The sequence below is a fragment of the Diadema antillarum genome, unplaced genomic scaffold (genome assembly GCF_040938485.1).
Source record: "Diadema antillarum isolate AM-2024a unplaced genomic scaffold, OU_Dant_1.0 scf00000090, whole genome shotgun sequence".
In the NCBI taxonomy this organism is placed as follows: Eukaryota; Metazoa; Echinodermata; class Echinoidea; order Diadematoida; family Diadematidae; genus Diadema; species Diadema antillarum.
In genome coordinates, this window is record NW_027270979.1 from 1,474,203 (window position 1) to 1,490,589 (window position 16,387).

The 16,387-nt window shown below is 40.0% G+C and overlaps 1 protein-coding gene and 1 pseudogene across 1 annotated transcript; one reads left to right on the plus strand and one right to left on the minus strand.

Annotated features, from left to right (window-relative positions):
• Positions 1-16,387, minus strand: part of LOC139718149 (uncharacterized) — a 156,231-nt pseudogene that overhangs the window by 29,515 nt on the left and 110,329 nt on the right.
• On the plus strand, positions 12,767-14,617 carry LOC139718159 (uncharacterized). The gene has a single exon (XM_071629644.1). The coding sequence runs from the start codon at positions 12,767-12,769 to the stop codon at positions 14,615-14,617; it is 1,851 nt and encodes a 616-aa protein (XP_071485745.1).

Below are 16,387 nucleotides of genomic sequence, written 5' to 3' on the forward strand. Positions count from 1 at the left end.
CAACGAACCAATAATGGAGGATCCCTGTATAGCATTCATACAACGCAAGAGCCGATATTGCTACTATGGGGTCCTATATATTCATCATGGTGAAACACAGCCTAACATAATTACGCGCGTGTATTACGCAAGAATACTTTGAATAGACCAGGTGGCCAGAGTATCAGGACAAGTTACATTGTACCTCCATAAATAATCAGAATGTTGATACAAAAACATCCCTGGACGCGCTCGTAGCCGCCATCTGAAAAGTCGGGGATTATGAGCATAATAGAGATGTTCAAAGGCCGATTACAGACAGACAGTTTTTTCTGCACCGGTCCATCGAATACATGATAATGAGGTGCTTCGTATGTATTATGTAACCTTTTTTACGGACCCCAATGATTTAATGGTTGTTGGGAATCGAATGTGCAAGTTCTCATGTGGTTGTTACCAACATTATCATAGCATTTATACTTCGACAATGACATACGCTGCAATAAAGCGAGAAACAAGACATATGGCAGAAGTTTTTGTTCTTTTCTATCTCTTTCTCTCATACGCTTAGCATTCACGGGAAATTGTATATAGAAATTACGATGTTTGACATTTTGATGCTTGCAGCATTTTCAAAGAAACCTTGAGATAACTAGACCGGTGGTGTAATGTAAAACATTTTCTTGAGTAAAGAAACGATTTAATCAATATCTATATATATTTATGTATGTATGTATATCTATATATATATATATATATATATATATATATATATATATATATATATATATATACATACATATGTATAATGCCCGTGTTTTGTTTCAAGCACGACAGCTAACAGCGCACTTGCTCCTATGTGGTCGTAGCCTTCTTGTGGGTAAGGGGATGTAGGGAGCGTTCACTCAACAACAACAACAAAAGAAAAAACAAGGGGGGGGGGTCAGTTCGTTCCTTGATTCTCATTTCAGGTAGACTAATGACTTTATCAAAACATTTGGCTGAAGTATGACCTCAATACTGTATCGATACAAAAGACATTTCTAGAAGCCTGGTCGCGGATGATGGCTTTCAGAGGTGTAATCCGCCTTTTATGTGTGGCACAACGCGTTCTTTTAGTGAGGGTTACGTTATATTAATAAGTGGCGGAGTCAAGTCCAGAGCTAGAATAATGTTTTTCAGATGCCGATAGCCCAAAACAGTTTTGATTATCGTAACAATCTCCCGAGGTTGTTCTTCATGGATTAGTTCCCCCGTCAGCGCAATGGAACAATGCATGGTTAATAATAATCCGATACACCGGATGCAAGGTACAAGTTGTATGACAAAGAAGTATAAATATGACGTGATTGTGCTTCATCATCAGAAAGTGCCAAACTAGGCTGAAAACAAAACCACACCATACATAACACTATTCAATGCATCGATCGGCAAATCGTTCCAACCGCCATGATGGATGTTTATTTACCCACATTCCCACAATGCACTAAGCCAGCTTACCAATATCCAGTCAACATCAAACAATTACGCAAATACACATGCATGCGATAAGCGCGAATGTTATGGTGAACCAGTCACAAATCGGATTTTCCCGAGGTATTTGTTCGTTTGTTTGTTTTTACGATACTCGGGGGTTAATCGATCATTATCAAAGGGGCATGTTGGTGCATAAACCATCACAAGAAACGTTTTAAATCCACATATGACTTCGCTCTCTTCTAGCAATCTAGTAGTTGTCAGTATTTTGCCAAGATTACAAACCAATCGAGACAGAAACTGTTAATATACCGACCTATCCTGCAGCGACGATGTTTTTTTTTTTTAATCTCCTGTTTACGACAATGTGTAAGCTCTACATATATTTCAAGGCTTTGGGGGAATATCAGAAAGGACAAAGAATGTGTTTGTGTGTGTGTGTGTGTTTTTTTAATCCGTTCCTTACGGGATGGGAACCTGGTTTACCAGGTTCCCAAAATGAAGACAAGGGTGCCTGCTTCAGTGGCCTAAACTCATTTTTCTTAGAATGCTCAGAAGAGTGGGTTTGATAAAAAGATCTGAGTTTATTCTATCAGGATTTGTTCTCCTGCTGTTTAAAAAAAAGGGGGTTTTACAGTATTATGTACCTTTTCCTGATTTAGTTTTTTGCTTGTTCTGCTGTAAACTCGTACGAACATGTACATAAAATGATCAAGGCTGAGATCATTTAGATATGCGGGTTCGCTGACCCTGGCCAGTCACCTCATTCAGGTACCTGGTTTTGTGTAGAAAAAAAGATTCTGAGAGCTCATCAGCGCACGCTCTATTCATACCTCGCACCCGATCGATATTTCCATTGTTCACGGGCACATGTAGTTGACCGTAGAAAGGGGGACACAATGAACCGCTTGACTGCCTTCACACAGCTGGATTACCAACCTGTGTGCCTCTCTGTCGACGGGCGAAAAGAATCTCGTTTGGGGGCATTAAAGGCACTCAGAGAATTGCGGAAGGAACGGGAGGCACAAATAGTAAAAATACTAATACACCATACTGATAATGTAACAATATGGAACATCTACAATGTACATTTATTACTACCTTTTGAGTCATCATCAACATCATCATCATCATCATCAACAAATGGTTCCCTTAATGTAATAATACAATAGCTTTTCTCTGTTGTTGTTGTTGTTAATTGTCATTATTACCATAATTATTTCTACACTGTTCAAGTTATCGAGTGATAAAGACACACATACAACCACACAATTTTTCCAATTTCTTTGCAAGGAGACATACATGTACACACGGTGATGGTACTCCAAATTCTTAGAAAGATTAGCAGTGATCTCTGCAATGTAGAAAATCGTCCATTTTTGGACAGGCATGAGTGTTTACATGTAAAACGCAGTTGCACACACTTATGAGGGCTTTCATTGAACATTGTACAGTGTGTACATCGTATCGTCTTCTCGCGATCGCTTGCAGGCACACAGACATGGGCACGGATCCACAGACATGGATACGCAGGCGCACACATAGTCATGAGCACACACTTTCAAAGGGGATATTATTATGCATGCACGCACGGCCTCCAATGGATTCGCACGCAGGATGCTAGTCCACTGCCTGGACTGCCTTCGTATACGGTGTGTACTATTATGGTGTGTATGGTATTAGCAATATTGCACACGGAAATACCGTCGTTGAGGGCGTGTAGTTTAAGGAGAGACCAAGTGTAGATCATTTGTCTTTTCTTTTTTTTTTTTCGGGGGCAGCAATTAGTGGACTCACGCGATGCGTGGACTGTCGCGATCGAGAAGACTTCGCGCGATCGAGAAGACTTCGCGCTACCGCCAATGAGGGCGTATGAGAGAGTGAAAAAAAAAAAGATAAGAGTCCCGTATCGGGACTAGCAGGATGCTGGATTCGCACGGACTCGCACGGTAGCGTGCCAACACCACGCACGGTACCGTGCCAACATCTCGCACGGTACCGTGCCAGATGGTCCGCACTCGACGGTGGCACGCAGCCGCACGGAGGCGCACTGACTGGCACGCAGCCGCACGGAGGCGCACGAGGTCGCACGGGGTCGCACGGGGGCGTACAGAAGCGCACGCACCCGCACGAGGCCGTACGAAATGGCACGGAGCCGCACGCACCCGTGCGAAACCGCACGCAGCCGCACGAAGCAGCCCCGTGCGCAGTGCGTGCGGGAGTAACATAACTTAATGGTCTGACTGTATATGTTACAATCTATCAATGTCTATTGAGTACGGCAATAAAGCGTTTATAGATGTTGACCCACATTGTTATCAATATCCGGGGAAAATTCTCCATGTAGCACCATTCTACACAGCGCTTTAAGTCCCATGGAAGACGTTCCTGTGGAAAAGACTGCTATGTTGAGCCCCTGCAATATATTTATGACTACATCACTCTGCCTCATTTGTTCCGACTGAGAAACTGTAGAAATTAAGATTTCGCCATAGGTTTACGTCACAGTAATCCGACTTGTCTTTTTATTTCATTTCGTTTTGTTTTGGGGGGCTTATCATGCACGTCTGTATCCATCAACTGATTTTAGTTTAAGAAGACCAATGGGCTTTGCTACTGGCTGTCATCCGTAGTCGATTTGAAGTAGTAATCTATGCCTTATCTATCACCTCACCAGGCTGAAAAATCAGTGTTCGTACATCTAAATCGACAGAGAGAGAGAAGAAAATTGTATATAGAACATCAGCCAACGGTTTTCTATCGAAAATCCGGCAACATGAAAAAGCGTGCAGTCGAACGATCATAGCATTACGAGTATGCATCGATCGGCTGTTGGAAAAAACAACTCCAAAGCAAACGAGTAGAGTGTTCAAAAACCATTTCCGCAATTTTCCTCTCATGCAGGCTACAATGGAAAAAGAATATGTAAATACAATCTTCCCAAATTCGTCAAACAGAATCGCCAGCTGCCAAATAAGCTGTCAATGTTTGAATATTAGTTGTTGTAGTTGTTTATTTTAAATAATAATATACACGTGTATCTTACTAAGTGCAGTAACGACTCCGCATCTATCATATTGTCTTGTTTGGCGCAGAAAGAAAAATCCATGGAAGAGCTGGGATCACAAGCTCAGATCCATCCACAGGCGACACGTGTCTAACTCCTCGAACAGATGTTTTAAATTTTGCTGAACAAAATGGTAAAACGAAGTCGATGTATGTATTGAAAGTGATGGATTACTCGGCATAAGAACTCTCTTTTTCTCAGTAAACAGCGTTACAGGATGAGCATCTAAAATCTCTTGTGTAGATCAGGGGGGCATTTCATGAAGCAATTTGTCGGACAAAGTTGTCCGACAATTTTGCTCTCAGCCAATCAGATGCAAGGATTTTAGTAGCTTGTAACAGTTTGTCAGAAAAATATCCGACCAAAACGCTTCATGAAATGCCCCCCAGGTCCCTTCAAGAAATAAAACAAAACAAAGTGCCTCGAATACATTTTTTTCTTTTTAAATTCTATTCATACTTTCAAGTCGCATGCGGAATCATTACCATTACTCTTCTTAAGCATTCGAGCACCCATGAAATTTTAATTGTGATTTTGCAATCGCTCCCTAACCCAATGAATAAATAAATAAATGAATAAATAAATAGATAAATAAATAGATAGATAAATAAATAAACGAATGAATGAATGAATAAATACGTATATATATATATATATATATATATATATACATATACTGTAAAAACATCGGTGTTAGATTTAACACCATGGGTGTTAAATCTAACACCGATTAAACTTCAATAGAGGACCACACCCACAGGTGTAGAAAATGCACTGTGATGGTGTTGAAAAGTGTTCACCTGACACTTTGTGGTGTTAATTTGACACTGTACCTGGTGTTATTTTGACACCGTACTGGTGTAAATTCAAAAATGACACCACATGGTGTTGATTTGATATTTGTTGGTATTAATATCAATGGTTTAACACCCGTCCAGCTTCAATAAGAGACCACACCAGCTGGTGTTACTGTGGTGTAAATTTATTTTCACATTTTTTCAAAAATCTAGTATTTTAATGTAAAATTCTTGATCGTCTTGTTTAAATTAAAAATCAACAAGAAGTGCAGTTACTATGAAACTCTTCAAAAAACAGTTTTATATTTGGAAATGACACCCGGAGGTGTTAATTTAACCCCATAAATGAGCTCCGAAAATTTAACACCAGCTCGGTGTTCACTATTTAACACCGGACTTTTTGCAGTGTATATATATATATATATATATATATATATATATACATATCCCATACTAGATCGTCCCGTGTGATCTGGAAGCAAGCCTTCTTTACATGGCTCTGAAAAGAGAGCAAGTGATTACAATTTGTCCTCTTTGATGAGGGCAAGTTAGGTCATAACCCTCGGCAACAACTTTTTAAGTACGATTAAGTTTCATGAGCTGATACCGTTACTTTTTAATTCCTTTTTAATGGCGTTCCTTGGCCTGGGAAGAGAAGAAGAACGCAGCAGGTCAGAGACATGTCCCGTTTTCTGAACCTAAGTTAAAGAGGAATTTTAGTCCATTTATAAGTTAGTATGATAAGAAAGGGTAAAATCTTACGTGTACAACGGTGAAAATTTGATGAAAATCGGATAAAAATTAGGGAAGTTATGAAATTATGAAGTTTTGCTAATTTCTGCAGAACAGTTCACGTACAGGTGATATGAATATGCAAATGAGAGTGAGCTGATGATGACATCACCTCACAATTTTCCGCTGATTGACGAAAATTCAATATTACTGTTATCAAGGTGTAAAATATGATGCTATTCCTGGTTGAATAACTTTGGAATGCTCATCAGTAAGATATCAGGACTTGAGACTGGGGCGTGATTACGTTTGAATAAAAACTAGACATTTCACAATATGGCATGTTGTGAGGGGATGACATCATCACTTCACTATTTGCATATTCATATTGACTGTTCAAGAAGTGTTTCCTGAAAATTTAGCAAAACATCAAAATGTCATAACTTCCTTATTTGTCATCCGATTTTGATAAATTTGATGTTTTCATATACAGAATAAGCATCAAAATGGAAGCTTTTCAAACCAAGCAAGCCGTCTCCTGAATGTGTTTTCCTCACCATGACATAACACACGATGATCACTCCACCGTATGGCAAGTTATTTCCTCGTTTAGTTTCAACATTACTTATTCATTATTTTCATCATGGTCCTATCTCTTCATGACAAGCAAAGGGATACACCCACATACGGTTAACGATGCACCGGGGCACAGAGGTATACGAGCTGGATATTGTTTCAAAGACTCGAGACAATGAGATGTACTTAGCCTACATCTCATACCCGGGATGATAACCTTAAAAATCACGACTTTAAACCTCGGAGGTGTATTGCGTTACACGGAGAGGGGGTCAACAAAATCATTACTACTAAGCTCCTCGGGGTACATGGTATCTTGCCACAAAAGTAATCTTTGAGACATATCTCTCTTGAGATGGCACAATTTTCTACGGCGCCTCTTCCACGGCCTTGCATTCGGACAAACAGCAAAAGAAAAAAGTTCTTCAAATCATTTATGTTTTCTTTGTGTGTCCCTCTCTAATCCCCATCGCACCTCAACAGAATACTCATCATTTGTCATGATTACAAGGTCCTGTAATATGCTAAGGATATCCTCTCCCTAAGGCCCTGCCACACTCATCTCACAACATATCCAGGTATGCATTAACACTTGTCCACCAAGGTCTAAAGGAACTTCTTTAGTATAAAACCATCGTTCAAGGATGTTTACGCCGGGCAGGACTTTTAAACTGAACCAATAATCTCTTGTCCACGGAGTCCACAGCAGTATCTCGTTTACCACGTGAAATTGAGCATTTTTGTGACGTTACAGAGGTGAATGTCGTGTAGCTGTGTGATCACGTAGCTTGTAGATCTTTTCCAGGGCAATGAGCCTTGTAGGTGTGCACAATACTAACCCGTGTCAGCGCCTGCCGCGATCGATTAATCATAGGTCTTATCTATCATACTTTGAGGATACGTGACGCCAGTACTTCTGTGACAGTGACAAATGCTGTCGAGTCAAAACTGGCAAAATCTCTTGTGCCTTTAGAAAATCGCCTGCTTTGCAGAGAAAATGATTATAATCTCACTTCCAGGAAGATCAACCGGCGAAGAAAAAACTTGACAAAGCTGGTAAAAGCCTTTGATATATTAAGCCTTTAATGATCTTCACACACACACACACACACACACACACGATTCAACCAACGTACTGGCCAGTCAAACGATGAGCTGCTATAAACGAACGCTTCTTGGCGATTCCCAAATGACGCCATCAGAGAACTAAATGGATACTGACGCGAAAGAAATCGTCGGCTATAATAGTGTCCAAACTTACGCTTGTGACGTATTCCTGAATAGCAACCCTCGCCTTCTAGAGAGGTAAGCGGGTTAAATACGGTAATTTGGATCTTGTTGGCCAAATCTACGAAGGTCCCTTGCAACCCCTATCAGGGATTAGTAAAGAGAGAAACAGAATGGGACCCATTTCACTCACGAGTGCTCGGGTGACACTTAACATGCCAAGGAGAAGGTGTGATGTTGTGTAGACGGAGTGTAAGGTTACGACGAGTGCCTTGTTTGCATTCGCCGAGTGAAAAGCAGAAGTGTGTAGGTTGAAATGGAGGTGAGATCTTGAGAGGAATTAGGTGCGGATAACACATTAATTCAACTTAGTCTGCATTCAAACCCCAAATCTATCCCCAACGATACACTGAATCGACTTGATTATGTTTACTGGTGAACAACTTTCCAGTCTCCTGGGCTTGTTTGGCGCAATCTGGTTGAATGAGGAGAGCATTACATTCATTTGTCTACCTCTTCCAACAATAAACAGGAGTTCGATAGCCATTTAACACACAAACACAGAAACAAAATTACGTAAACAAACGCCGAACCCTCCAAATGAAAAAAAAAAAACACAAAACAAAAACAAAACACCAAATAAACAAAACAGCATACTAACTAGGCATGTGGAGGCCAAATTGTCATGGCAAGTTTTTCTAAATCTATTCGGAAGACCGAGAAAAAAGTACGGTGTTAAAAGTTCTGGGAGTTAAAATAAGAAATACTGGCTCCTATACATAATGCTAAGCAAGCACTGCCAACTGAGGGCGTAAAAATATTCGGAATCCAATATCCTCTTGGGGCACAGGGAGAAAGAGTGTAGCATTTGCACCTTTAAGCATTTTTTCGGACATTGTTATACAAGCATAAATTATTTTTCTTAGCTACATTTCATGTAAAATTTACAAGCTTCTTTAATTGTAACACTGAATGTGGAAATGATTTCAAATAGTGGAGCGGCATAGCCGAACAATTGTGCATTTTGTGATAAAAGCACCAAATTTCGCACACAGGTTGACAATCACGTTCAGATTAAATTTAGATATTGGGCCATCGTAAATAGCGCCCTCATCGTCCATGGCAGCCATTTTTCAAAATGGTTGCCATAAATGCCATGTTTTCGTAAAATTTGCTAATTTTAGGAGAGAAAAGTCAATAAGATCTTGGTTGCAAATGGAAAATTACATTCAAATTAAATCTAGATAACGGGCCATTTGAAATAGCGCCCTCAACGGCCATGGCAGCCATTTTTTCAAAATGGCCACCATAAATGTCATTTTTTCAAAAAAATTGCTAGTTTCAGAAGGGAAAGCTAGTAAGATTTTGCAAGCAAGTGGAAAATTACATTCAAAATGAATTCAGATATTTGGCCATTGCTAATTGCGCCCTCAACGTCCATGACAGCCATTTTTCAAGATGGCTGTCTAATGTGCCACTTTTTCGATGATTTTGCAAATTTCAGAAGGGAAAGATTATTAAGATTTTGCCCATAAATGTTAATTACATTCAAAATAAATCTAGATATTGGGCCATCGGAAATTGCGCCCTCAACTGCCATGGTAGCCATTTTGTCAAAATGGCCGCCATAAATGCGTTTTTTGTTAAAAATTGCAAATTTCAGAAGGGAAAGCCATTTTTTTCTTTTTTTGCAAACAAGCGGGAAATTATATCCAAAATAAATCCAGATATTGGGCAATTGAACATTGCGCTCTCATTGGCTATGGCAGCCATTTGTTCTAATGGGCACCATAAGTGCCACTTTTTCATTAAAAAAAAATGCTAATTTGAAAAGGAAAAAAAATGGGAAATGATATTTAAAATAAATCTCGATATTGGGCCACCGGAAATTGCGCCCTTAACGGTCATGACAGCCATTTTTTTTTCAAAATGGCCGCAATAAATGCTATATTTGCGAAAAGATTTACTAAAATCAGAAGGGAAAGCCAACGAGATTTTGCAAACAGTTTGGAAATTATATTCAAAAGTAAACTTATTGGGCCATTGCAAATTGCCCCCTCAATGGCCATTCCAGCAATTTTTCAAAATGGTCACCATGATTTTTTTTTTTTTTGTAAAGTGTTGCAGACGTCAATCAGAATTTCCACAAAGGTAGAAAATTACATTCAAACTGAATTTGATAATAGACAATCCAAAAGTGCACCCTCAACCGCCATAGCAGCCAAGTTTCAAAACAGCGGCCATGGATGCCCCCTCTTTCTTTTTTTTTCTTTTTTTTTGGCAAAAATTTGCTGATGTCAGAAGGAAAGGTCAATAAGACTTTGTAAACAAGTTGAAAATTATGCTCACAAATAAATTTAAGTATAAGGTCTTCTTAGAAGGCGCCCTCAAGGGCCATGCTTACCACCATGGATGTCCGCTTCTTCTTTTTTCTTTTTTGTTGTTGAAAGAATTGCTAATTTCAGAGATAAAATCAATGAAATTTGTACATATGTTGAAAGTCATATTCAAAAGAAAATAATATATGAGGTCATTACAAATGGCACCATCCACGACCATGGCAGCCATTTTCCAAATGGCCACTATAGTTGCTCTTTATTTCTTGAAAATATGGTAATGCCAGAAGAAGACAATTCAATTTCTTGTGCAAATTGACAAAAGACATTCAAATGAACTCAAGTTTGAATTTGAATTTGAAATGAAGATATTGAGCCTCCACTTAAACATCGTCCCCAAGGGCTAAGGCAGCTCTTTGTCAAAATGGCTTCCACACACTTTTTTTTTTATTTGCTTATTCCAGAAGAAGAAAGCAATAGAATACTGCTAAACAGTCATAATATCTAATGCAATCTGGTGTTCAAAGAAATTTGAATTAAAAAAAGGTTTCATTGATAGGTTAGTTCTAAATTCATGTTTTCAGTTTAGTTCTAATTGCAGTATTTCGCGTGTGACGGCTAACAGTATATGGATACCAAATGCATGTTTTTTATGGAAGCATAGCAAGTAAATTAACTTTTTTTTTCGTAAAATGAAAGGCCATTCTTTTTTTCTTATCTGTCTTAAGAATATTTAGGAAGTTACATTTTAGAATAGATACTCGTCATATAGTCCCATATATTCAATGATATGGTGTTAGTGTCAAAGTTAATGAATGGCGCCAGTATCCCTGGATATTCATATTACTCTTTTTCGGAAAATTTTCATGTTTGCCACCTAAGATATGCATTCATCATTGGTGAGATGTAATCGCTAAGCATTTGCCTTGTTTATTTTAGTTGTTCCTCAGATGATTTCTTTAACACCATATTTCAGATTGTATAATGTCTGTGAGTATTCTACTGTCTTCTCCTTCTGAAGTTAAGCAAATTTTCAAGACAAAAAAAGAAGAAGAGGGTATTGCAGCCATTTTGACAAATAGCCGAAATAGCCATTGAGAACTCAGCTTATGATGGCTCAATGTCTAAACTTCTTTTGTTTGTCATTGTCAACTTGAGCAAAAAATGTTTACTGTCTTCTTCCGGCATTAGGACATCTTCATAAAAGCAAAATGGCATCTATGACAGCTATTTTGGAAAATGGTTGCAATTACTATAATAAGCAATTTTTTTTTCTTCTTAAAAATTTGCGAAGGAACAATTTCTAGAGTTAATGCAATCTAGATATATTGCTTGATTTTAACATGATTTTCAATTTATGTACACATTTGTCGACTTTTCTTTCTGAAATTACCATTTTGTAAAACAAAATGATTATGACAATGGCAGCCATTTTGGAATAGGGCGGCCATGGCCGTTGAGGGTAATATTATAATAATCTAATACAAATATTTGTTTCAAACATAATTTTCAAATTGTGTGCAAAATCTTAATGACTCTTCTATTTGTGAAATCAATAAATAAAAAAATAATGGAATCCATGGTGGCCATTTTAAAAATTGGCTGCAATGGCCATTGAGGGAGCTATTTACAATAATGTAATACATAGGCGCAAGATATATTTCAAACCGTAAGAGGGCGCAATTTGCGATGGCCCAATATCTAAACTTATTCTAGATGTTATATTCCACTCGTTTGCAAAATCTTATTGAATTTCCCGTCTGAAATTTGTAAAATTTTAAGAAAACTGGCATTTATGGCGGACATTTTGACAAATCCCTGCCATGACCGTTGAGGGCGCAATTTGCGATTGCCCAATAGCTAAACTTATTCTAGATGTTATATCCCACTCGTTTGCAAAATCTTATTGAATTTCCCGTCTGAAATTTGAAAAAAATTTACGAAAAATGGCATTTATGGCAGCCATTTTGAAAAATGGCTGCTATGGCCGTTGAGGGCGCTATTTACGATGGCCCAATATCTGAATTCATTTTGAATGTTATTTCCCACTCGTTTGCAGAATCTTACTGATTTTCCCTTCTGAAATTTTTAGTTTTTGCGAAAAATGGCATTTATGGCGGCCATTTTGAAAAATGGCTGCCATGGCCGTTCAGGGCGCAATTTGCGGTGGCCCAATATCTAAATTTATTTTGAATGTTATTTCCCACTCGTTTGCAAAATCTTATTGATTATCCCTTCTGAAATTTGTAATTTTTTACGAAAAATGGCATTTATGGCAGCCATTTTGAAAAATGGCTACCATTGCCGCTGAGGGCGCTATTTACGATGGCCCAATATCTGAATTTATTTCAAATGTCATTGTCAACATGTGTGCGAAATTTGGTGCTTTTATCATAAAATGCACAATTCCTCTAATTTTTCAAGCTATGCCGCTCCACTAAAAGTAGATTTTACTCTCGTTAGAAACGATTAACAGAAAACTAGGAGAGGTTTAATGATAAGTTTTTATTGACGATACACCTTTGTTGTTGTTGTTGTTGTTGTTGTTATTCCAGGCCTGCACAGACAAGCACAGAATGAGGGTTGGACGATCAACCACACGACGTCGGTTCATATTTCTGCTCGTCGCCATCAACGGCTTCGTCCTCTATCTCAACTTCAAGTGGGTCACCCTGGACTCTCTGAAGGCATACTCGGAAGACTTCACCGCCAACTTCAGAAATCTCCGCCTCCTAGACTCCAACCACCTTGATGAATGGACAGGGACGAGGAATCACGAGGCCAAGGAGCGACCAAAAGAGGGCGCTAGACCAGCTTTTGTTTGGGAGAAAGTTGAGAATCTCCATCTGGCTCTACCAGCTTATGAGAAGATGCGGCACACTCTATCACGGCTGCAGGACTACCAGTTTCTGTTCTCCAGGAGGGTCAAGCAGTTGGGCATCTCGCAGGAGATGCTGACTTTCAAGTCCATAGCGTGGGAAGGGGACGTCGACAGACTGAAAGACATATATATTGATGTCCTGGAGACAAATCGAAGCATCAAGATCGGACTGCTCGCTGGTGGCATTTCAAGTCAGACCATCTGCCCCGAGAGGGCGTGCTTGCACATCGATCGCGTCAAGACTTGGTTTGAGACGATCCTGCAGACTACGGTGACTCTCCACAACGCCGCCTTGCCCTTCGCAAGCAGCGACTACTTTGCCTGGTGCGCGGAGCCCCATCTCGACGTCGACGACATGGACATCATCGTTTGGGAGCTCGCCACGGAAGACTTCAACATGCAATCGACCATCGACAAGCAACGGTACGACCACGCCGCCCAGCCCCAGGAGCTCCTCACGCGATGGCTGAAATCGCTGCCGTCCAAACCCTTCCTAATGTACGTCAACTTTCTGTCGGCCGAGAACATCCAGAACCGTGACTGCGTCAACTCTGAGTACTACGCTGGCCGCCATCTCTGCCGCCACTACAACATCACCTCGGTGAGCTGGTGCGCGGCTGTGTGTCAAAGTCTCTGGCAGCTTGGGTTCACTCCGGCTGAGCTCATCCACTCCGGGAACCTTCTCAGCGAGCGAGCGCACGAGCAGGCCGCGTTCTTCACCATCAACTTCCTGAAGCGCGTCCTCAAGTCTGTGGCTGTGCATCACATGAACCTGACACGGACCAACGAAGAATACCTGCACAGACTCATCTTCCTGCACGACGACTTCGTAGCCAACTCCAAGCCCAAAGTCAATCCGAAAGGCCAATCAGCAGCGCAATTGAATATCGATACAAATATGATCAAAGGTGAACAAATCAACAGTAGTAGTGTAGTCAACGGTAGCGACAACGCTGACTTGAATGCAAATTCCAAGATACATGCTTCAAATGCGTCGACCGGGGAAAGTGGCGTGAACAAACGCTTGAAAGAAACCCGTGCCACAAACTATACTACGGAGTTGGCACGATTAAAAAACAGAACGTTGACCATGAAATCGCGCTTTCCGGCACGCTGGATTCACAACTCCGTGTGCTTGCCGCTGTCGCAGCCACAATTTGTGCCGCATCACGCCCTCTCCCTACTCAGGAACGACGGCTGGGAGGAGGGCATCTCCGATCGCGAGAACTGGTTCACCAGCACCGGCTCGCAGCAGATTCTCGAGGTCGCCCTCGACATCGCACCGGCGTCGGAGAACAGGAGCAGCGTCATCGCTCTGGCCGCTATGGCCTGCGACTATTGCGGACAGGCGCTTGCCTGGCTCGACCAGGAATTTGACCACGCCGTGCTAGTCGGCGGCAAGTGGCCCGGTCATGCCTTCCGGGTGGTGGAACTCATGACTGATGTTGTCCCTGGGAGACATGTGTTCAGTCTGAAAAGTTTGGAAGACAAGCCTTTTAAACTTGCCGCCGTCATGACAGCACATAAAGACAAGATAAAGTTCTAGAGAATCGGGCTAAAAAATGAAGAAATAATGTTTTCGTTCTGTAAGTATTTGCAACGCCTGACTTTGTCAGAAGCTACGTGGTGGAGATGACCAAGACATACCTCGTGTCTCGACAGCGGGATCTTCAACAGCTGCTTACTCTAGCAGGACATTGTAACTGTGACATATAAACGCTTGCTAAGGTGCTATGTTCAAATTCAACCGCAAGAGACATTATTTTCTCATTGCATCGTCCTCATTGTACCATGCGATTATATCATTGTCATAGAAAAAGGTCAATTTCTTGAAGTTCACCATCTCGGGATAAAATAAATTCCCCAGATAATATGTGTTTGAAGGATGAAACTGTCCCGCTATTTTCACGACAGGACACGAGCCCGTAAGGCATGATGTGGAATAAGAAAACCGGTAAATTTATTTCTAGAACAGCCAACGGTTCCTTTCCATAACCCCAACGAATCCAGCATATTTCTGTTACATGCCTGCACTTAGACCAAAGTTAATGCCTTTTTTTTCTGCGTAAACATGATGAAAAATAAAAATGTGTCCATATGGGAATATTGGTATTTGAAACTGTAATTACGGGTAGTTTTACGTTCGTAAATTGCCTCTCTGCCCCGAAGACTTTCACAAACAATCACGTGAAAGCGTTGACAAACAAACGCACATAGAAATATAATGTATATATCTATATCTTCATCTCTATCTATCTATCTATCTATCTATCTATCTATCTACCTGTCTATCTATCTATCTACCTATCTATCTATCTATCTATCTATCTATCTATTCATTTATCTATTTATCTAGCTATCTATTTGCCTGTCTATCTACCTATCTATATACCTATCTAATGGTCTAACGATCTGTCTAGCTACATTGTACCTATCTGTCTATGTAATATAAAGGTGGATAGAGAGGGTAATGACTGGAATACCTTTTGCTGCAACAGTTCATGATAACAATTAAATTTCACGACAACAGAAGTGTAATTCAAACGAAATTAGAGAATCAATCGGACGCAAGGATCCAGGTGAATTTTTGTAATCTTGTTATGAACATGATAAAAACAACAATACCCCCAAGGTTGTGGTGATTTCATTGCATGGTTTAATGCACATGGCATATTACTTGAAATGTAATTTCATGTACATTCAATTTAATAGTCATCTTTTTTCATACGGAGCAAGCTGAGTGTGCATGCAAAAACACCCGTCGAAGCCTATAGATGGTTGTTGGTTAGTCCGCACGAAATGCACATCCGTTACCATGGTAACTTAAAAGGGGAATGGGAATCTAGGGCAGCAATCAAATCATAATTCCTCGGGAGAATACGCAATTTTTGACATTTGAAAATGTTATAGCAAGATGTAAAGTAAAATAAAAAGAAAGAAACAGAAAAGGGAAAAGAGAGACCCGTGTAATACCAGTCTTTTTTAAACAATATTTTCTTCTTTTTCTCCTTCTTCTTCTTCTTCTTCTTCTTCTTCTTCTTCTTCTTTTTTTGGTTGTTGTTTAACAATCGAGTCGGAAGGCTAGGTCTGGTACAGCAAAGATAAAAACAGACCAGTCTGCTTCGAATTGGGTGCGATATTTTACTAATTCATACGCACACAGAATAAACAAAGCTGAATGTTTTACAATCTTGCATATTCTAATGAATCAATAATCTCTCTTTTTGTTTCCAACAAGAAGAAGCAGAAGAAGCAAATGATAAAAAAAAAATAATAATGACAATCAAGTCACTGCCGGACGCATTATCCATAATAC